Source organism: Oncorhynchus clarkii, chromosome 2, assembly GCF_045791955.1.
Source record: "Oncorhynchus clarkii lewisi isolate Uvic-CL-2024 chromosome 2, UVic_Ocla_1.0, whole genome shotgun sequence".
Lineage (NCBI taxonomy): Eukaryota > Metazoa > Chordata > Actinopteri > Salmoniformes > Salmonidae > Oncorhynchus > Oncorhynchus clarkii.
Window position 1 is genome coordinate 23319460 of NC_092148.1, and position 22359 is coordinate 23341818.

General features: G+C 42.3%; 2 protein-coding genes across 3 annotated transcripts in view; both read right to left on the reverse strand.

Moving 5' to 3' along the window:
- The window catches only part of LOC139424743 (DENN domain-containing protein 4B-like), a 46444-nt gene extending 45110 nt beyond the window's left edge, over positions 1–1334 (reverse strand). Inside the window, exon 1 of the mRNA XM_071176859.1 lies at positions 1010–1334. The gene's annotated coding sequence lies outside the window, so the exon portion shown is untranslated. The remainder of the gene's footprint in view (positions 1–1009) is intronic.
- A 207-nt stretch (positions 1335–1541) lies between these two features.
- LOC139364465 (CREB-regulated transcription coactivator 2-like) lies at positions 1542–22279 on the reverse strand. 2 transcript variants are annotated; one of them, XM_071101252.1, is made up of 14 exons: positions 21997–22279; positions 18843–18944; positions 18504–18617; positions 18212–18273; positions 17044–17112; positions 16534–16634; positions 16314–16340; positions 16049–16178; positions 14910–15148; positions 12528–13006; positions 11273–11836; positions 8472–8546; positions 8133–8334; positions 1542–7858 (listed from the first exon to the last, which is right to left on the reverse strand). In XM_071101252.1, exons 1-14 carry the CDS (start codon positions 22168–22170, stop codon positions 7659–7661), a joined length of 2538 nt encoding a protein of 845 aa, XP_070957353.1. In that variant the 5' UTR covers positions 22171–22279; the 3' UTR covers positions 1542–7658. The 2 variants fall into 2 exon arrangements, with proteins under 2 accessions (XP_070957353.1, XP_070957361.1); XM_071101260.1 differs by lacking the exon at positions 17044–17112.
- Between the last annotated feature and the right edge of the window lie 80 nt (positions 22280–22359).

Here is a 22359-nt window from a genome sequence, read left to right on the forward strand (position 1 = left end):
AAAAACAAAATTGATACGGTCTGTGTATACCACTTGAAAAGACGAAAAACGTACTATTCAACTCCGTAAAAAACTCCAGATTTTTGTCTAATGTCAACTCCATCAGAACGCTGAAAGATCAGACAGAATGGGTGTTTTTAATAGGGTATTTTAAAATGAATAATATTCTATATTTTACAAATGTATTTATCTTTTTTTTGAGACACAAATATGCCTGTCTTGAATGTCTGTTGTCAACTCCGTCAATATTTGAAGTCAATTTTTTTCTGGTCAATATTCTGAATAAATATTCCTCGGACCTTGAGGGGCCCACGAAACCACGCTACACGATTTGTTAATCCCATATCGTTGTGGAAAATGATGCATTTGCAGGATGTGGGTATGCTTAATACTCAAGCAGAAACACGATAAATGCACAATGCATTTTCTAAATCCACAAAGTACCATGAATGGACAACACAGTATATGAGATGGCAAATGCAGAGAAATGCGTTCCAATGCAAAACATGATGCACGCGCAGTACAACGTCAAATATCCTTGATCAATGTCCGCGCGGGCAACATATTTTAACATTTTGGACTAGGGGCAGGGAGCACCAGGCGATGTAGTATTACTACCAACCTTTAACTGCTTTAAAATCGGTTGTACCATATACATTTTGGTCAGTGCTTGGTACCACTCACTGGATCACGACACGGGCCAGCATGAGAAATAGCCTAACGTTACACACACCACACTACTGTTTTATCGCTTCGCACATTAACCGGTTAGCGCAGCACTACGGCCACAGATACTTTGGTATTTTGGCTAACTATTACTGTGGGTTTCGAATAAAAAAAACTCGAGGGGGGGTTTGAGTTGTCACCATAACTGAATTGTGTGACATTAACCCAGAGCAGAGACAAGCATTAGCTAGCTGACGTTACTTAGCTTCCTAGCTAGCTAACAAACAAAATATTGTGGAGACACTAACGCTACTACCACTATTTAACTAGCAATATAATTTACCTTGTAATCCTTGCTGGCAGTTCCGATTGCTCACTTTGGATATCATCCTGTTTAGGACATATTTAGACATTTAGCGTCCATGTTTGCGGTCGTGTGTACCATAGAGTCGGTTTCTAACTAGAGCCAGTGCAGATGTCTCTCGTATCAGTCCGCTTCTTGCTGGCTGTGAGGTTAGCTGCAAACAGCTCCTTCGGTCGAGATGGGAAACTAAAACACTGTCGTACTTTCAGTGCTACAGACTGAAAGAGCTCTCAGAACATTGCGCCTTGGTAGTGCGCTTCTATTTTACTAATACATACAAACGAGTTATTAATTTGTTCAACACCCTGCCGTCTATTGTTGTGCATTTAAAAGCACGTTTGCTGTGGCAATATTCATTATAAAACTAAAGGAAATTGCGAGGGTAAAAACAATTGGTGGACACCCCCGCGTGCATGCAGCTGTTGGGTTTTGTTTACAGCTGCCACTCTACTGGAGACCAGTGAATCTGTTAAGACAACGCGGATAATAATAATACAATATAAAACAAGCCTTTGACAGGATTTTTTATTTTTTGTAAAATAATGTTAAGGTACAAATGTTCTTGTTAGGTTTAAGATGCACAGTGGTTTAGGAACAGTATTTACAACATACATGGGTTCCCTGGATATTACAAATTAAAAATGTAAAATAAACATTTAAATGTATTCCTCTGAAAACGCAAAATACATATGGTTTTGACCCTAAACATAAAGCAAAAATGTTTTTATTACAACCGTAAAATACACTGAACAATAACAGCAATTAACATGGCCATCTGACTAATCCCTATCACACATAACTTCACTGTTCAACAGCAACCCCTACTGGCAATGTTATTGCCGTGCATGGTCTTCAACTACAATGTTATTGCATAAGACAGATGCTGAGAGATCTATGAAGTTGTGAGCGCAGAGCCTCCATGTAGTCCTAAATATCGGAAATGAAACCTCAGGTTCGTTCAGCCGTTCCTATAGTGGAAATTACTGAGGTTTGGGGCTAAACGCCGCAAATAAGGTCCGAGGTTAATTAACACATCCTTTGATGATTTTATATGCTTTGTTCGATGAGATATGTGTCTGTTAACATGACCTTTATGAATTATGAACCCTTTATGTGCTTATTTTGATTACATAAATGCTTCAAAATTGACAAAAAATTAACTTTAGGTGATGAAGATGATCTCATAGAACAAAACATAAGATCACACAGGCCTTGTTTTTTGTATTTATCAAAACAAACCCCAAAATAATTTATCCATAGGCTTTGGCCAACAAGCCATGGTGGAGTAAGCCTAGCTCCATTAGTGCCTACAAAAATATCACATTACTATTGCTCTCTATAAGCATGACAGCTGAAACATCAAATTGCAGCTGTGAAGAATTGCCAAGACGTTAGACAAATTCACTTGGTATAACTAACTAATACTGAGGGGGAAAACATAAATTAGCAAATATTTCTACTTTCCTCAGTAACTAAAAACTGCAGTGATAATTTTGGGCTCCTGAGTGGCGCAGCTGTCTATGGCACTGCATCACAGTGCTAGAGGCGTCACTACAGACCCTGGTTCGATTCCAGGCTGTATCATAACCGGCCGTGATGGGGAGTCCCATAGGGCGGTACACAGTTGGCCCAGCGTCGTCCGGGTTAGGCTTTGGCCGGGGCAGGCCGTCAATGTAAATAATAATTTGTTCTTAACTAACTTGCCTAGTTAAATAAAAGTAAAATAAAAAACATTAAATAATTGCCTTAAGAAAAAATTTCAAAAAGCCAACTATATTGGCAAAGTGACCGATATCGCTGAGGCATTGCGTAACATTGTCACAGATTCTAAATCAAACAACTGGTAGAGCAAACATGCATCACCATGGACTAATCAAGCAAGACAACCAATGGCGGGCGTGCTCTTTGGTTTTTAAATGACAAAGTGCAGAATAACAGTGAAAACAATAAAATTACTTTCTCTGCATTTCAAGTCTGTTCTCACACCAGGTGAAGATCATCACACCTCTCGAGTCAACAGCCAGCGCTGACCCTGAAACTAACTGGTACTTCATCAGAATACCCTTCAGACCCAATCTAAAATATACTAGCCACACTTACATGATTCCTTCTAAACAGACAAGACATTTCATCCACTCTACCCTACAGTCCACTTAAAAAAGGACTCATTCAAATCTCCATTATATAGCCTATCAATTCAAATATAATTTCAAAATAATCTTTTCAGTTTTGGTTGGGAATGGTCCACAGTGCAGAACTAAACAAAATCAGAAAATACAGGAAACCTGCCACAGAAAATAGGGAACACAGGACTAAGCAATGCAGAAAAACTTCTAACACTTTCAAATATGATTTTCACGCTAACTTGATATTTTTTAAACCTCCTCATTAATGGCTAAATTGGAAATGCATTATTATGACTCTTCAAAATGACTTGTGGTCTTACCAACACCACCAGCCTAGTAAGAAGCAAGATATAAACTCAGCAAAAAAAGAAACATTCCCTTTTTCAGGACACCGTCTCCAAAGATAATTCGTAACAATCTAAATAACTTCACAGATCTTCATTGTAAAAGGGTTTAAACACTGTTTCCCATGCTTGTTCAATGAACCATAAACAATTAATGAACATGCACCTGTGGAACGGTCGTTAAGACACTAACAGCTTACAGACAGTAGGCAATTAAGGTCACAGTTATGAAAACTTAGGACACTAAAGAGGCCTTTCTAATGACTCTGAAAAACACCAAAAGAAAGATGCCCAGGGTCCCTGCTCATCTGCGTGAATGTGCCTTAGGCATGCTACAAGGAGGCATGAGAACTGCAGATGTAACCAGGGCAATAAATTGCAATGTCCGTACTATGAGAAGCCTAAGACAGCGCTGCAGGGAGACAGGACGGACAGCTGATCGTCCTCGCAGTGGCAGACCAGGTGTAACAACACCTGCACAAGATTGGTACATCCAAACAACACACCTGCAGGACAGGTACGGGATGGCAACAACAACTGCCCGAGTTACACCAGGAACGCACAATCCCTCCATCAGTGCTCAGACTGTCCGCAATAGGTTGAGAGAGGCTGGACTGAGGGCTTGTAGGCCTGTTGTCCTCACCAGACATCACCGGCAACAACGTCACCTACGGGCACAAACCCACCGTCACTGGACCAGACAGGACTGGCAAAAAAGTGCTCTTCACTGACGAGTCGCGGTTTTGTCTCACCGGAGGTGATGGTCGGATTTGCGTTTATCATTGAAAGAATGAGCGTTACAACGAGGTCTGTACTCTGGAGCGGTCACAGCATCATCGGACTGAGCTTGTTGTCATTGCAGGCAATCTCAACCCTGTGCCTTACAGGGAAGACATCCTCCTCTCTCATGTGGTACCCTTCCTGCATGCTCATCCTGACATGACCCTCCAGCATGACAATGCCACCAGCCATACTGCTCGTTCTGTGAGTAATTTCCTGCAAGAAAGGAATGTCAGTGTTCTGCCATGACCAGCAAAGAGCCCAGATCTCAATCCTATTGAGCATGTCTGGGGACCTGTTGGATTGGAGAGTGAGGGCTAGGGCCATTCCCCCCCAGAAATCGCACAGCAAGAACTTGGAAATCTGGTGCAATCCTTGAGGGGGAGATGCACTGCAGTACTTAATGCAGCTGGTGGCCACACCAGATACTGACTGTTACTTTTGATTTTGACCCCCCCCCCCCCCCCTCCCTCCCTCCCTCTTTGTTCAGGGACATATTATTCAATTTCTGTTAGTCACATGTCTGTGGAACTTGTTCAGTTTGTCTCAGTTGTTGAATCTTATGTTCATACAAATATTTACACATGTTAAGTTTGCTGAAAATAAACGCAGTTGACAGTGAGGACGTTTCTTTTTTTGCTGAGTTTACATCGAGGCACAACATTGGCTCACAGTGGTAAAAGGAGACTTTGCAAACCCACACTATTACTGTTGGATAGAGGGCAGTAGTGAATGGGTTTTACCATAGGTTTGATACTCAAACCACTTCAACCACCACTCCTGTCAAAAAAGATTTGCATTCGGCTCATATGATAAAAGCAATATGGTTGAAATAAAGCATACCGGTAATTAGAGGTACTTCAATATCTGTCAATAAGGGGGTTAAACTCTATGTTAACACAACTTCAGAACAGCACTACTTAATTTTAGGATGGATGTTACCACCAATCTATGATGTAACAGTTGCATACAGCTTTCTATATCCAAATTGCAATGCTTACATGGCCTCTTTCAGTCCACACTGGAAAGAAGGGCTGATTTCCATAACCTTTGTCATTATGAAAGTTTAACGATATTATCTCAAGCACTAACTTCCTGTTGCTGCCACACAATGTCAAACTTACAGTAGTCGTCAGACACCAATATCAAACATTGTCACCAAAGCAAAATATGACCATTTAAAAAACGATAAAAAGCCCCAAAAAATTAGTAAAAAAAAAAATGTATTTTCACTACAATAGTATGATGCAAATGTACTAAATGAAAATATATATTTGGCAACTCCCAGACAGTCACACGAGACATGTACAAGAACACTTTGCATAGCAAATGGACTACATTTTTCAGAACCTGTTGCTTTTCAAATCATGCAACCGGTTTCAGGGTGTTGCGGAACCAAAAGGCTTCTCTTCTTAAATATACTCTCAATTATTTATCCATTTATATACAAAGACAGACCACCTTTAATTAAAAAATAAAACTTAATAGTAATAACTACTTTGTTACATAAAAATATGTTACTATAATCTGGCTCTGGCCCTTGCAAGACAGGTGCTACAGGTGGGAGGGGTTAGAGGTGTCAATCACAGTGGCTAGGATTACCTGACTAAAACGGACACTAAAGCTCCAAGGCATTAGGATAGTAGTAGCAGTTAAAATATATACTATGGCAAAAATGTTGCTATGCATTAGTCTACTTGGTTTTGGCCTTGCCGTTTCCCAACTACTCAATGATAAAACATACAACTCCAATTCATGTAATTGAAATGTATTGAGGGCTTTTCGTTTTCCTCTGCCTTTTTCATATCAACAATGCCAATTCTCTTGATGGAAGGCAGACACTTTGTCAATAGCACACATTTAAAAACAAACAGTCCCTAGTTGCTTTAAAGGAAATGTGCAGAAGAGGGTAGGTCTAAGATCTGAGGGGAAGATAGCAGGCACACCGGGGTGGTACATAGCAAAAGGTTATACTTACTGAGAAGCTCAATGGTATAGAAGCAGGCTGGCAGAATGGCAACAGCTGTCATGTTGGGACATATTAAAAAAAATAAAAAAAGAATACAAAAATATTTTGTCACACACCAGACAGGTGCAATGAAATGTGTTATTTTCTGTGTTGTTTTTATAGACAGGAGAGTTGGATAATGGATTCTGTGGACTACTTGGTTCAATATGAGGACAATATCCTTAGACGATTGATTTAGTCATTTTTTTTCAATTCGGAACCATCAAGACGATTCAAGTTAACAGACGTTAAATGAGAAAGGTCAATTTAGCTGGGTCTTGAACACAGACACAGTGATAATCTTACAGACGAATATGCCATCCAGTCACTAAAATGGCCCCGTAAGTGCCAACTTGTCCCGAGGGACTGAGAAAGTCACCTCTCAAAAAAACACTTTCTTCTCTTGTCCGTTGAAAGACTGAACTATATCCGAATTATAGCTAGCAAGGCCCGCCATTGAATTACCTTCACCAAACTTAAATAAAATGGAAACACTTAATGACATGTAAATTGGCAACTATTGGTTGAACAGTCTCTGGTTGGGTTGATGTAATCCAGAAAATACCCCAGATCTACTGTATGTTCTTGCAGTAGAAAGATGGCGAACATGGCCGATATTCCAGCCTCCCCATACTGGCGTTGGAATGATGGAACACCGACAGACAAAGCCGAAAGACCAGTCGGGAAAGTCCTGTCTCATAGAATGCATATGGTATGGTTTTTAAGACAGCATTTTCAAGTGTAACTGACCTCATGCGTGATCCCTGCGTTTATGCATTATCCGAAGTGCATTTGTTTACATGCAGATAAGACTCGTACAAGCTAATGCCTATATTTTCTTTTTTTCTCTTAAGCATCACAAGTGCATTTTCGATAACTGCCTGGATGTAGCGGAAAGAACCGTAAACGAACTTGCTCCACCACTGACATGTCAGTCCTGTCCTCCAACCTTCCCCACCACCACATCACCTCACAAAAAGCATGTGGAGAGGTCCCCACTAGACCAGGTGCCTCCAACTCTGGTCCTGGAGAGCATGTAGAATTCTATTCAAGCCCAGCACTAACACACCCGATTCAAATAATCAAGATCCAGATTTAAGACAGTGATTAGCTGATTATTTAACAGGTGTGTTAGTGCTGTGGTAGAACAACAGCCTGCTTCCCAGTTTCTCTCCGGGACCAGTCAGAGATCCCTGCACTAGACTGTCAAAAACCTCCCACCTGACCTTTTATTCGCAGATGCTGTGGTTGGGTCAATCGCCAAGGAGGGGGAAACAAAGCAGGGCTCAACCCCACCTGTTCCACTTCAGTCTGGGGTCGTTCCAACCCCCTTCCCTCCTCACTCCTCCGTATCCACTCCTGGGGGGGGGTCACTTGAGGCGGTCGGAGCGGAAGGAGTCTTCCACGGCGGGGTCGGTCAGCATGAAGTCTCCGTCCAGCATGCCCAGCCCCTCAAGGGCCAGGGGGTCCATCCTGAGGGGGTCGTCCAGAGCAAAGGAGTCCATCTCAAACCCTGGCACGTGGGACAGGGCGCTGGCGATCTCCTTGGAAAGGCCCAACGAACTGTCTCCTGGTGAAGAAAGAAAAGAGGGCTAATAATACATAATAATAAATGTGCCATTTAGCAGACGCTTTTATCCAAAGGGACTTTCAGTCATGTGTGCATACGTTTTCGAATGGGTGGCCCCAGCGGGAACCAAATCCACAACCCTTTACATTGTAAGTGCCATATTCTACCAACTGAGCCACTCAGGGTTAGTGTTAGTTGTAGTTATAATTATGTACTTGGAAAGCATTTATCTCCTACAGGGGAGTAATAGCTGAAGTAGTAGCCCAGACCTCACCTGTGAGGATGATGTTAGGGACGTTGTGGCATCCCTCTCCCCCAAAGTTCTGGTTGTTAAGGTGCTGCCTATCCCCTGAGTCGTGGAGCTCCAGGAAGCCATGGTTGGGGTGGTAGGATTCCTCCTGGCCTTTTCTACCACTCCCACAGCCCAAGCCACCGTGGTTGAACGACAGGCTGTCTCCCGGAGTCTCCATGTTGAACTGAGACGGGGACAAAACACCAAACGTGAACTCAGGCAAACAAATACAGTACAACAGAACTCAGCAATGAAAGCAGAGGTGCAGTAGTCAATACAAATATGAACCTGAGAGAAATAGTGTCTGCAGAAATGGTATACCTGCTGGTTCTGTCTGGAGGCGATCTGCAGGCCCAGGTAGGGATCATCCAACAGAGAGTTTAACAGTAATGTGTCCTACAACACAAAACACAGGTACTTTAGTGTAAAGACAGAACGACACGTCATACCAAGTTATGTTGAGTGACATCACCTACAACATGACTGTAGCAGTGAAGTGGGGCTTCATTGATGCTACAGGCCAATTTCACTGTGGTCCCAATGTCACAGCCCTTCAGCACACTAAGACAGTCAGCTCTCTGGACTGCTATTAATAGAGACATTCAACAACAGAGCCCAGGATCCATTTCACCTTGACATCAGCGTTCCCTCTCAAGTTTCACACACCGCATTCTGCAGCTAAAAAAATTGTGAGCATGTTCAAAGTCAGAAGGATGTTGTGAAACAATCTCCAGTGGCAAGTTATGGAACCAAGTTGAGACTTGAGTGAGCATTGGAAATGTATTGAGAAGCTATACAGGTCCAGGAAATGTGAAGCATCAAGTAGGAAATTATTGAGCCACAGTTATAACAAGATGGCCTCTTGAATAGCCTAAGTTCTGTTTTAAATACAGTACCAGTTAAAAGTTGACGCACCTACTCATTCAAGGGTTTTTCTATATTTTTTACTATTTTCTGCATTGTAGATAATAGTGAAGACATCAAAACTATGAAATAACACATATGGAATCATGTAGTAACTAAAAAAAGTGTTAAACAAATCAAAATATATTTGAGATTCTTTAAAGTAGACACTCTTTGCCTTGATGACAGCTTTGTATTCTTTCAACCAGCTTCATGAGGTATGCTTGGAATGCTTTCCCAACAGTCTGGAAGGAGTTCCCACATATGCTGAGAACTTGTTGGCTGCTTTTCCTTTACTCTATAGTCCAACTCATTCCAAACCATCTCAATTGGGTTGAGGTTGGGTGATTGTGGAGGCCAAGTCATCTGAAGTAGCACTCCATCACTCTCCTTCTTGGTCAAATAGCCCTTACACAGCCTGGAGGTGTGTTGGGTCATTGTCCTGTTGAAAAACAAATGATTGTCCCACTAAGCCCGAGCTGACAAGGTAAGAATCTGTCGTTCTGCCCGAGCAAGGCAGTTAACCCACTGTTCCCCGGGCACCAAAGAAGTAGATCGATTATAGTAGATCGATTATGGCAGCCTCCCACACCTCTCAGATTCAGAGGGGTTGGGTTAAATGCGTTAGACACATTTCAGTTGAATGCATTCAGTTGTACAACTGACTAGGTATCCCCCTTTCCCTAAGCGCAAACCAGATGAGATGGCATATTGCTGCAGAATGCTATGGTAGCTATGCTGGTTAAGTGTGCCTTGAAGCACCCCCACACCTCCATACTTCACGGTGGGAACCACACATGCAGAGATCATCCGTTCATCATCCGTTGGAACCAAAATTCTCAAATTTGGACTCATCAGACCAAAGGACAGATTTCTACCAGTCTAATGTCCATTGCTCATGTTTCTTGGCCCAAGCAAGTCTCTTCTTCTTATTGGTGTCCTTTGGTAGTTGTTTATTTGCAGAAATTCGACCATGATGGCCTGATTCACACAGTCTCCTCTTTACAGTTGATGTTGAGATGTGTCTGTTACTTGAACTCTTTGAGGTGCAATCTGAGGTGCAGTTAATTGCCGATTTCTGAGGTGCAGTTAACTGTAATGAACTTATCCTCTGCAGCAGCGGTAACTCTGGGTCGTCCTTTCCTGTGGCGGTCCTCATGAAAGCCAGTGTCATCATAGCGCTTGATGGTTTTTGCTACTGCACTTCAAGAAACTTTCAAAGTTCTTGAAATGTTTTGGATTGACTGACCTTCATGTCTTAAAGTAATGATGGACTGTCATTTCTCTTTGCTTATTTGAGCTGGACTTGGTCTTTTACCAAATAGGGCTATCTTCTGTATACCACCCCTACCTTGTCAACACAACTGATTGCCTCAAACGCATTAAGGAAAGAAATTCCACAAATGAACTTTTAACAAATTGAAATTCATTCCAGGTAACTACCTCATGAAGCTAGTTGAGAGAATGCAGAGAGTGTGAAAAGCTGTAATCAAGACAAAGAGTGACTACTTTGAAGAATCTCAAATATAAAATATATTTTGATTTGTTTAACACTTTTTTGGTTACTACATGATTCCATGTGTGTTATTTCATGGTTTTGATGTATTCACTATTATGCTACAATGTAGAAAATAGTAAAAATAAAGAAAAACCCTGTAATGAGTAGGTGTCCAAACTTTTGACTGGTACTATATAGCCCATGACAGCAGAGTAATGTGTCAACTGTAAAGAGATGATATTATACTATTTGATACTTGAGGATGTCACACACTAAGAGGCTGAACAGTGATACATTTGCATGGCCAAAAGTATAAATAAATTAACTGATTACACAAATATGCAATACAAAATAGTGAGCTAATTCTAGCTAGATGACAGAGTAAACTCTTTAAAAAAATATGTCCTGGTGTGACCAGAAGCCATCAGGAGGTCACTAGTTATTGTCTTGATAATAGCTGTACAGATGATTACATCATCCGGATCATTCTAGTAGACCTCAGTTTCTATCATAACCAATGTTTACAACATTGCGCTTGCTTTAAACACCATGTGTTTACAAAAACATCTAGCCATGGTGGCCGTCATGCCCCTCTGCCCCAGAGAGGCGAGGTAGGTTAACCGTGACAGACCGATAGTAGGAGGACAGAGGAAATTGTGGCTTTATTGGGCCAATTGGTGGTAGTGTGTTGTGTGTATGGGCTAGCACTGACTCCACTCACGTTGTAGAGGCCCAGGTCTGTGGCCAGGGACTGGCTGATGTTCTGCAGCTGGGGAAGACATCGCTGCTGCCTTTGCTGCTCCATCTGCTGCAGTTGGTCTTGCTGGTCCTGTTGTTGTTGCTGCTGCTGCTGTTGTTGTTGCTGCTGCTGGGTTGACTGCAGGTCTTGCGTCTGCAGGCACTGAGAGTTCTGGCCCTGATCACCCTGCTTCTCAATTTTGACCGACACCCTATGGTGCTGCTGCAGGTGCTGCATCTGCTGGTTCTGGGCATTGCGCAGGTTCTGCAGGTGCAGCTGCTGGAGGGCCTGCTGAGACTGGGCACATTGCTGCTGGTGCAGCTGGTGTTGCAAATGCAGCTGATGGTGTTGGTGTTGATGCTGTTGTTGATTTTGTTGTTGCAGTACCACGGACGGCTGGGAGAGCTGTTGTCCTACCTGAGAGGCCTGCTGGGGCTGATGGGATGCTGGAGGACCTGGCTGATGAAGCTGCTGCTGGGGTTGGCTGAAGGGGTAGGGAGGGAGCCTCTGGTCCATGGGAAGTTTGCTGGTGTCCAGAGGGACACCCTGGGAGGAGATAAACACATTGATTGGAAATGGAATACAAACTCAATTGGCATGCAAGTCGGCCAATGTTATGGTGCCGTGTAGGCTTGGGCGGTTTACAGTATAAACTATATATACACACCAGGGTATTTTGAAATACTCATGGTATGATTTTCAATACCGTCAAAACAATTGGGCAATTTTTTTTCATCAATTTGAATATATATATTTTTTAATACCTACAGTCAACTTGTGCTGTGGGTTAATAAATATAGCAGCATCAACTACCCTTGCATGCTAGTTAAAAACTAGCAGTATTTCAATCTACTCGATTCATCATAATTAGGAGTACAGCGCCATCTCCCATTCCTGGATAGATGTACGTTTTCCGAGCCATATCTCGCGCCGGCTCCGTGGCGTCCACATTCTGGCAGGGCACAGTTCCAACCAGAGAGAGAAGTAATTAACGTCTAGTCAGGTTCTTTAGGCTAACTAAGTGGCTAGCTTGCAAGATCAATCTTCTTGGTTACAGCAGAGACAAATCCCCTCCTGGATCAAGAGTCAGCATCCCTGACGTCTACTATTTGTGTTGTGTGTGCAGCACAGGAACGGCATTAAGGTATGAACATCTGGATACCGCCCAACCCCAGGGCAGTGCTTATTCTGGCCTGTGATTAAATCATGGTAAAAGGAGAACGTAGGTAGACATTACCTGTGTTATGGAGGACAAGTTAGGAGAGATGGTGGGGGAGAACTGTTTGGAGTGGTGTCGGCGAGACTCCCCTCCCATGGGTAGGATCAGAGGGGAGAGCTGAGCTCGTCTCCGTGGCAACGTGCTGAGAGGCGACTGCCCCTGGTTAGTTAGCAGTGGCGAATAAGAGGAGCACGAGCCGGACCCTCCCACCCCGCTATTGTAACTAGGGTTACTGGATGCGGTGTGGAGGGACTGGCCACTCAGGGAGGAGTTGCTGAGGGAGGAGTGCAGGGATTGGTTGCTCAGGGAAGACTGGAGGGAGGGGGAGGAGCTAAGGGAGGACTGCAGGGAAGGGTTGCTAAGCGACGAGTGCAAGGAGGTGGAGCTGAGGGAGTTGGGGAAGGAGTGGCTGCTGAGAGATGATTGGATGTTGGGGTTGCTTAACGAGGACTGCAGGGAGGGGTTACTGAGAGTCCCCTGAAGAGATGCCAGGAGACCTGTTCAAATAAACAAGACCGATAAACAGATTTGAATATAGAGCTACATAAAATAATACACACATTTTCAGTCCTGGTGTGAAAAGTTGTGGTAATGAGTACATAATAGACTGAACAAAAATATAAACACAACATGTAAAGTGTTGGTCCCATGTTTCATGAGCTAAAATAAACCATCCCAGAAATGTTCCATTTGCACAAAAATATTATTTCTCTCAAATTTGCGCACAAATTTGTTTGCCATTGAAAAGGAGTGGGACAAAAATAGTACAGGCCACAATCAACAGCCTGATCAACTCTATGCAAAGGAGATGTGGGAAATGGTGGTCACACCGGATACTGACTGGGTTTTCTGTTCCACGCCCTTACCTTTTTTTAAGGTACTTTATCTGTGAGGCATATCTGTATTTCCAGTCATGTGAAATCCATTGATTAGGAATTTATTTCAATTGACTGGTTTCCTTACATTTCAAATAACTAAAATCTTTGAAATTGTTGCATGTTGCGTTTATATTTTTGTTCAGTGTAGAAGACTACAAACATCTAAAATTCAATGAAAATGTATTGCAACATTTCATCGTTTTAACATTTAATATGACAAACTGCAAACACAGTTTGTCTCCTGGCGATCATATCAGGAGGTACAACGCTAGCTCAGTCCCCTGAAGAGGCCCTGATCTGCAGGGTGCATCTCAAGAGTCAAACTAGGTTTCCTTTCATCATCTCCTATCCTTAATTTGCACTGATGTGAAAGAACTAGAATAATACCAGCAAATATCTGGTAAGCATTCACCATACTGTTTTCTCAAGAGACGAGAAGAGCAAGCCACCTCAGACTATTGACATGCACCCTAGGCCTTGCCTCTAGACTGAAGTTACCATTACCTGTGTGTGGTCAGCCAAATCACCTCAACACAGATAAGGTCAGTAAGGCCATATAAAATCTGTTTAATTTCTTTCCTGATTGCGGTTAGTTAATTTTACACATTCCGTTGAGTTTTACAGGTCTCTGTTTCCGCCGGTTTCTTTCAGGCTTTTACTCTCCAAACGACACTTGAATTGAAAAACAACTAAATAGGATTTTAAGTCCACAACAATGCTTAAACCACATTAGGTTACCACTTTTGAGGTCTGGGAATTGTTTTTGAAATTTAGATTTTTGAAGCGGTTCAGCTGTGTTTTTGTTATGATAGTTTGCAAAACAAACACCCACTGGACTGATGCAAATAATCATGATATTCTGCCAGGTAGGCATAGGCTTTGTTGTTAACATTTAATGTAGGTTTTTGGGAAAGCCTTTCCATCTACAAGAAGACTGTTTCATTAGCATCAACGGTAATAGCTACACAAAGTGGTAACTGCACGCACCACACATACACAGATGGGGGAATTCTCATTGCCTCTTCAGAAATTTGCAGGAAATACGAATCACTGATGCATTCTGTTCATGTCTTATGATAAACCTGGGCTAATTAATAAATGTTCAATACAGTTAGTTGACTCCCTACTAAGTTCAATACAATTTTTTTTATATTGTTGAATTCCGTTTTGTCTGGATTCTCTGATTCTGTCCGCATCAGGGATTTTATAGGGCCCAAGGACAGCTACTTTTTCAGAATGCACAGCCCTGCACTTTACCTCCACTTTCTAAATACATCTTACATGCACGCGCCCACCTAAATGAATATTGGCCTGTCTCCCTCTTGCACCAACACCCACTAGCTTCCTCCGTTTGAGTCACAACTTAGACATTTTAACTAGTGTGACGGAAAGGGTTGTAATTGTTCCTAGCATGCCTGCATGAGCGCACACACTAACATACACGCAAGAGAGAAGTGCTGAAGATCAACATGGCACACACACACACAAGCTTCAGCCTCTGTCCCACAGTACCTCCCTGTACCTGGCGAGTGGCAGAAGGCGTTGCTAGCATTGATGCCCAGCTGGGTCAGGGTGGAGGCCAGGTTGCCCGTGCTGCTGCCCCCACTCAGGGATGAGGGGTACCCCGGCTCGTCTGGGTCCAGCGGGGTGGGCAGCGGTGACGGGAAGTGCAGGCTGGAGAGGTCGGGCAGGGAGCCCCCCGTGTTCAGGGCTGAGGGAGCATGGGGGGTGCTGGACTGCTGGTCAGGGGAGGGGAAGATACTGGAGGAGGAGATGGAGAAACTATTTAGTTAGACAAGAGAAACCACAGTGGTGTCTCACATTCGTCAAGAATTAGACACTGGGGCGTGTCATTTACAGACAGGATGACCTCAGCGTCCCAGAGCTAAACTGATCCACACCCAACAGCAGCCTCCAGACACACGCACACACACAGAGACAGAGACAGAGACAGAGACAGAGACAGAGAGAGAGAGAGAGAGAGAGAGAGAACACAACAGAGAAAAATAACAGAATAGACCAAGAGGGGAGAAAGCGAGCGAGAGAATAAATTACAGAGAGAGAAAGAGAATTTTAAAAAAGAAATGGAGAGATAGAGAGCAAGTGAATGAGAAAAAAATTAAGAATGTTCACTACACACACGTTCCAATCTAAACCCCAGCTATGAGAGAAAGATAAAAGAATGCGCAACGAAAGTCATGCTAGTCATGACGAAGAAGAAGAGGATAGACAAACAGAGGCTGAAAACGGAGTAAGATATTTCAAATGGATGTTTCAATGGAAAACAAATGGAGCTTGAGCTTGAGGCTTTTACATCAGCAGAAAGTGTTCAACAGAAAATCAGCCATGCATTCATATGTCATAACTGAGGGCACACGCTAGCCATAGTACAATACTATGTCTCCTATCAGACTCCCCTCCATATATTGCTGCTTCACATTAAACAAATTACATTAATGTAAGCAGCAACAACAAATTACATTAGGTCTAAATGAACGCACAACATCGCAGGTTTTTAATAACTGTGTCTGCACTGAAACAGAATTCTGTAGATAATTGTGTGCAAACTTCTAGAGCCACAGACATTTTCACATAAGTTATTCTCTCCTGTGGGAAAAGCTGTAGAAATGACTTGGATGTGTTTCAGAAGGATTTACTTACTTGATACCGGGAACTTCACAGGACTTGGGTCGAGAAGACAGCAGGGGCAACTTCTTGGTGTCCCAGGGTTTGAGCAGTTTGCCCTGATCCATAATGTTCTCCTCAATGGGGGGAACTGGGTACGGAAACACTGTGGATGACAAACATGATCACAAATCAATGTCTCCAAGTCATAAGGATTTTTTTCCATTGTCAAGATTATTTGTGGTGTGTTTAAAGTAGGACAGAATTGTTAGTGTACAGTGAGTGTGACTGTTAGACTCACTTCTTCTCCCCTCTCCTTCACTCTGACCTAGAGGAGCACAGAGAGATACAAGTCAGAGTACCGAGGCAAACTGGGAATGGGCTTAAGGCACAATCACACTTAAACAATTATAACAATATGGTAATTTAGCAGACACTTCTCAGTGGCAAACCCCCAACTCCCACTCCGATGTGTTAACTAAACACATATGCTGTTGGTTTAGTCTTTAGTGAGTCCTCACCAGTGAGTCTGCCCTGAAGGGTGAGTGTGTGTCCAGCGTTGAAGGGGTCTCCTGCAGGGGGGTTCATCACACTGGTGTGGAGGGCAGAGTCTGAGTTGGTCCTGCATAGAGAAAAAGCATTAGGAGAGGAGAAAGATGTATCCAGGGGGTCTCTTTCCATTGCCACATCAACGCACATACACATTCACCAAACAGGAACCAACTACTCAAGTCAATCCATGACTCATTAGAAAAGTCCTCCGGTAACCACATCATGACATCACTACCTTACTTTTGTTTCTGCTCAGCCACAAACTAACTCCATCCATGATATATTGGAACTCAGTCTTAAATATAAATTCATTCAATATAAAAAGGAAAAACTCATTCAATATACAAGCTCTTGGAAGATCTTTGAATGGTCATATCTTGCACTGGCACAATCGTCTATTAATGTCTGCCCCAGGACAGTGAGTTGATGCCTTATGTTGAGGGGGAGAAGAGAAGATAGATGGAGAGGGTGGGATTCACCTGTTGAGTGCCATGGTGGGGAGGCGAAACAACGGGCTTTTGTCTCCTGGGAAGTTGCCCGAACAGTTCCTTTTGTGATCAACAACAAAAATGGCCGTTATTCTCCAGAGAAGGATTAAAAGAGAGAAATCAAAGAGATTGAAGGCTTGGGACGAACGGCGAGCATAGGAGACGCAGAGATAGAGGGAGGAAGAGAGGGATACTGACATTCTACAGAACACATGGCCCATCCATAGATGCTGTTTTTTGGATACAGAGAATATTGAGTGAATTGAGTGCATTTGTGGGTGTGTGTTACTGCATGCTCATCTGCACAAATGTATGCATTCACAAGAGTGAGCTTGCGCTCATGCGTGTGTGATCATGTAAGACTGGCTATTATGAAAGAGGCTGTTAAATTCTCTGCTAAACTGGGGTCTCGCAGCGATCGGTTCACGTTAGTTGAATTTACAAAGATGTTTATCAGTGTTTCCAGCCCCAGTGCTGATCTGGAAAGAATCGGACAGACTTGTGCCAAATCCACCACAAACAAACTTCAGGAGCAGCTCCCTCCATTCACCTGATTGATGGAGGCTATTTCCCAAAGCGCAGCATCCAAGCAAGCAGGGATGAGAAACGCTGGTTTAGAGCGGCCTTCATTTCATTCATGCATCAACGCTGCTTTATAAGTCATCTCGATATGCCTTTATTTTTTCAGAGAATAAGATAAAACGGAACTGTTGGGAGGTGTGTAAAAGTCGTATAATTTCATGTCAAAACCAGTTTCCCTTTCTCAAAGAGTTTGTCCTTTTCCATTTAGCAGAGAAAGAAAGAAAAGAAAAAAGAAAGAAAAAAGAGGATTGGCAAGAAGGGAAAAGAGGTGCGAGTTTCTTTCCAAAACTTGAAGAAAAAAAAGAGTGTAAGTGTATTCAGATGCCAGACAAAAGGGAGGAAAGTGGAGAAAATAAAACAACAAAGTTCTGAAAAGCAACTAAATTCAAGGCTATGAAGGAAAGCTAAAATCAGGTGTCTTGTTAGTCAGTCCCAATCGCGTTAGCATGCATTGTTACCGTGAGACCAAGCTATAATGCTGCAGAGAAAAAAAACTAAGCACAATACATAAAAAATAAAACAGGCTCCCTGAGGACACCCAAGTCTCTGCAGATTGGGTTCCACTCCAGATCATTACCTTCTCCAACTGGTGTCCGGAGGCGGGGACAGATAGGCTGAGTTGTACGGAGAGCTGTCCACCTGAGGAGCACACAAGTTAAGGCGACAACTAAATTGTTACACTTTTTACTCTTCTCATCCACAATCAGAGATTAACAACAAGGGATTTGGTCAGCACAACACAGAAAATGACAAAATAATATATTATCAAAGCAGTCCTTTGCCTAAGTAGAGCAAAACTCTGGATTAGCTCCAAGATTGTGCAACAAGGTCTGAAGATGTTCTGGTCTCAGAGGTATTGTGAAGGATACTTGTTTCCTGTAGGGACGCCCTGGGGAGATGAAGCGTCTGTCCCTCTGGACCCGCTCTACCAGGCCGTGGTGCCGTGTGGAGCGACTGGAGTCCAGGTTAGAGGGGAATAAACCCTAAGAGAGGGGGACCGATGATGGAAACAAGTAGGAGAACAGAGAAACAAAGGGAGAGAGGATAAAGAGGGGTGCAAGAGAAGAGGGAGAGACGCCATGGTGTTTAAATTGGCGTCAAGTGATTGTATGGATAGATTTTTAGGCTATATATTAATGTGGACCCACACACACACACACACACGCACGCACACACACTGAGGATACAAAAAGGTGAACCTCTCTCACCTGAAAGTCGCCTGGGTTCCTGCCGATCTGATTAACGTTGGGTAGAGAGCCCCCATAGTACGGGCCCTGGGTTCTAGCCAGACGCACTTTCTGAGCCTGGATCTGGAGAACAAAGAGGAGATGAAGACTTTATGAATACCTAATGTCTTTTGTAAGACAAACTGTAATACTTGTGCCCTTGACATACTTCACTGCTGGATTGCTGCATAGCCTACACAGAGACAGAAGCCACATCAGTGGATTGAGATAATCAAGTGGGTAACAAGATCCTCAAGAGTTTGTTGTAGTGTGCTTTATCAGCTGCAAAGCTGTGGTTGTCCTATGTCACGATAGAATGTTTGAAATGAGCTGGCCGGTTCTTTTAGTAAGACACTATCTGTCCATTTTCATTAATGACAGCCAAACACCTTGGTGTCTTTTCAGACCTTGTTCTTTTGAGTAAAAGCTTGACATTTTATAAAATGCGCTGTCCTGCCTCTGACATCTTTCATGCAGTCTCTCAACCTTTAAAACAGATGGCAGTGAGTTCATCACTGTAAAAAAAAATATTTTAAAAAAAGAAAACCACAAGTATTGAGGAAAAGCTGTTAAATTATTATTTCTAAGAAAAATAAGAACTTTGAAAACAGTCACAAAGCAACAATATCCCCACCAGGATATTGGATATTGCTAATAACAACCAGGAGTTGCCTAATACATTCCAAGTAGGACAAAACATTTCCAGTGAGGTGACAGTGAGAAAATACTGCTTTGTGTACCTCCCAAATGTGACATTGGCAGTGTAAAATATTATGACAGCAGAAGAATGAGACAAGGTCTTCATATGACTTAAGATTAAATCTGCCCTTACAAAGTTCCCTTCTGAAATGGATTCATATGAACCACTACTGTTCCAGCATACAAATAAGATAGGCCGACTGTGTCATATTTTACAAACCCATCTAAAAATGTCCAAAAGCCTTAAAGCTTGAATCCTTCATTGTGAAACTGTGATATTACAACAACAAAGAAGTTAACACAGTTTCTTTCCCCTCTGACATTGCACGAGCGATAGAAAAAATTGTATCACATATTCTGCTGTTCTATGGGTGACGCTCCTCACCTTCGCTTCGTCAACAAAACAAAAACAATAACAATGGCCATGGGGCGGAAGGTGGCGCTGTTTCCCCTACTGCGGATTCCATCTTTAAATCCCCTTTCTCTTTTGCAGGCGAAGACGATTTAAGTAGCTAGCGCTTTCAGTATTCCTTACACTGATGACAATATGAATTCTCCACACATATACAGGTTGTACAACCAAATTGATTAATAAATACAATGAATGAATGGAAGTGGGTAAATCCATGGTAACGGATTTACAGACTCAGATTTTTCACTTTAAAATGTATACCAAAACAAACAAACAATGATTTCTAAGTTTGACAAACCATAGAACTCTATTCACAAGTACTACTTTTAACAATTTCCACTGAACATTTTACAAAAGCACATTTACAGGATGGGGTTCCAAAGTCTGGAAACAAATAAAACTGAGTGAGAATTTTCCATAATTCTGTTACGAAACTTTGCACCTGTACAGTTTTTAAAGTAAAATGTTTTTTTATTTACTGTGAAAATTGTTCAAAGTAGTCATTGTGCATAGAATTGTATGGTTTGTTAAACTTTTAAATCAATGGTTTTTGTTTGGAATACATTTTAAAGTGAAGTCTCAGCGTAATTCTGCATTACTCTACTCGCACACACATAGCACATCAGTTTCACAGCATGCTCCGTCTCCATTTACCGGTAACCGCATGCCTGCCTTGCTATTAGGCTGACCACACTGATAAAAAGTATATTAGATGGGGAGGTTGTAAAGGACAGGACTCAAAGGAATTCCCAGAAACGACAGTGGTTGAGATGGCAAAGGGGAATTACCATGAATGAAGAAAGTGGGGTGGTATGAGGGGTTTGGATGAGTCAGTGTAAGACTTGAGCCCTTGAATGTGCTGCCCAAAAATGCAATTTAGGAGGGTGAGTCGTCACTGAATTTGATTTGCCCACTCTTCTCCTTTCTATTCCTCCCACTCAGTCTGTATCACAGTCACCTCAAAATATATAGGATATTCATAGAGGGGGGAAATTCTGGCCATTATCATGCTTCTAAAAGATTGAATGTTCAAAAAAATATGTTGAATTCATTAATAACCAAATTATTAATTAGTATCTGTTTGAAAAGCAGTTCAAACTGTATTCACTTCAAATTGAAAGATCCTTAGAATGAACCCTGGGGTGTATTTATTATGTCTTGCAACGGAAACACGTTAAAGAATCAAACGTACACGAACAGCGCAAACGATGAAAAACGGGGAGGGACCTACCTGAATTTGTCCAATAGAAACTAGTTTTCGTTGAACAAAAATGTTTGGAGTAAACGGTTAACGTTGCTAAACGTTTTGGAACAGACGTGGAGTTCCTATAAACACACCATTTTGTGAATGTTAAACTCAGTTGAAAAATAATGGAGTGGGTTGCAGTTATGCCAATAGTTTGCAATCTGTTCTGCTGTGGTGGTTGACAGCAACCAATATGTGCCACTTCACTTGATGCACCGTCTGTCTGACCAACTAGTTCGCTAAGCACTGAAAAACTAACGTTAAGCCAAAACATGGCTGGTAACTAACATTATCAACCAGTCACACAGTTCATCAGGTTTGAAGATGTATTAAAACAGTTAGTTATAACGTTACAATGTCTCGTTAACATTAGCTTGCTAAGTAGTTAGCAAGCTAACGTTAAGTAACGTAACGAACTAGTTAACATTAGCTACTGAATTTGAAATACTACTTAGCCACATATGGCTAACTTAGGGCTAGCTAACTAGTCAATTTACGTTAACTTTAGTTAACTAGGTAGCTGGTTCGCATTACACTTTTGACAAGTTAGATAAGATAGCAATCAACATCGTAGTTAACGTTAGATAGGTGAAATAAATAGAAAGACATTCAAACTCCAACAGATAAAGGCAAATCGTGGATACCGTTCATTCTTGGCTAGAGTTAGTTCGCTAAACTTCTATTGGTTTATCATTTTCGTATTTTTTGTTTACCCTCTTGACAAGCCCCGGGCCTGTACTTACTCCAGCTTTCCTCTCCTGCCTCCCCCTCCGACTTACCCTGGTAGAGGTGATGTCCATCATAACCTCCTGAAAAGCAGCAGTCTCTTCAGCCTGACGTTGGGTATGTAGAGCTATTTTCTCGCTAAATTTTCGAGGGTTTGATGCCCCGGACCCAGCACCCGAACTGGGTCCTGCTCCGGGTCCACAACCGCCTACATCCGTAGCAGACATATTTGCCGAACGACTTCACGCAGTGGGATGATCTGACTTGGTTGTCACTAACGTTAGTTGCTATAGCCACAAAGTGATACGGGCCGCCTATTTCTACAATTTATCTTCTTAAAATGTGATTTTAAACCTAACATTAACACAGTTAACCATAAGTGAAGACCAAAAAGTTATTTTTGTTTTCATGAATTT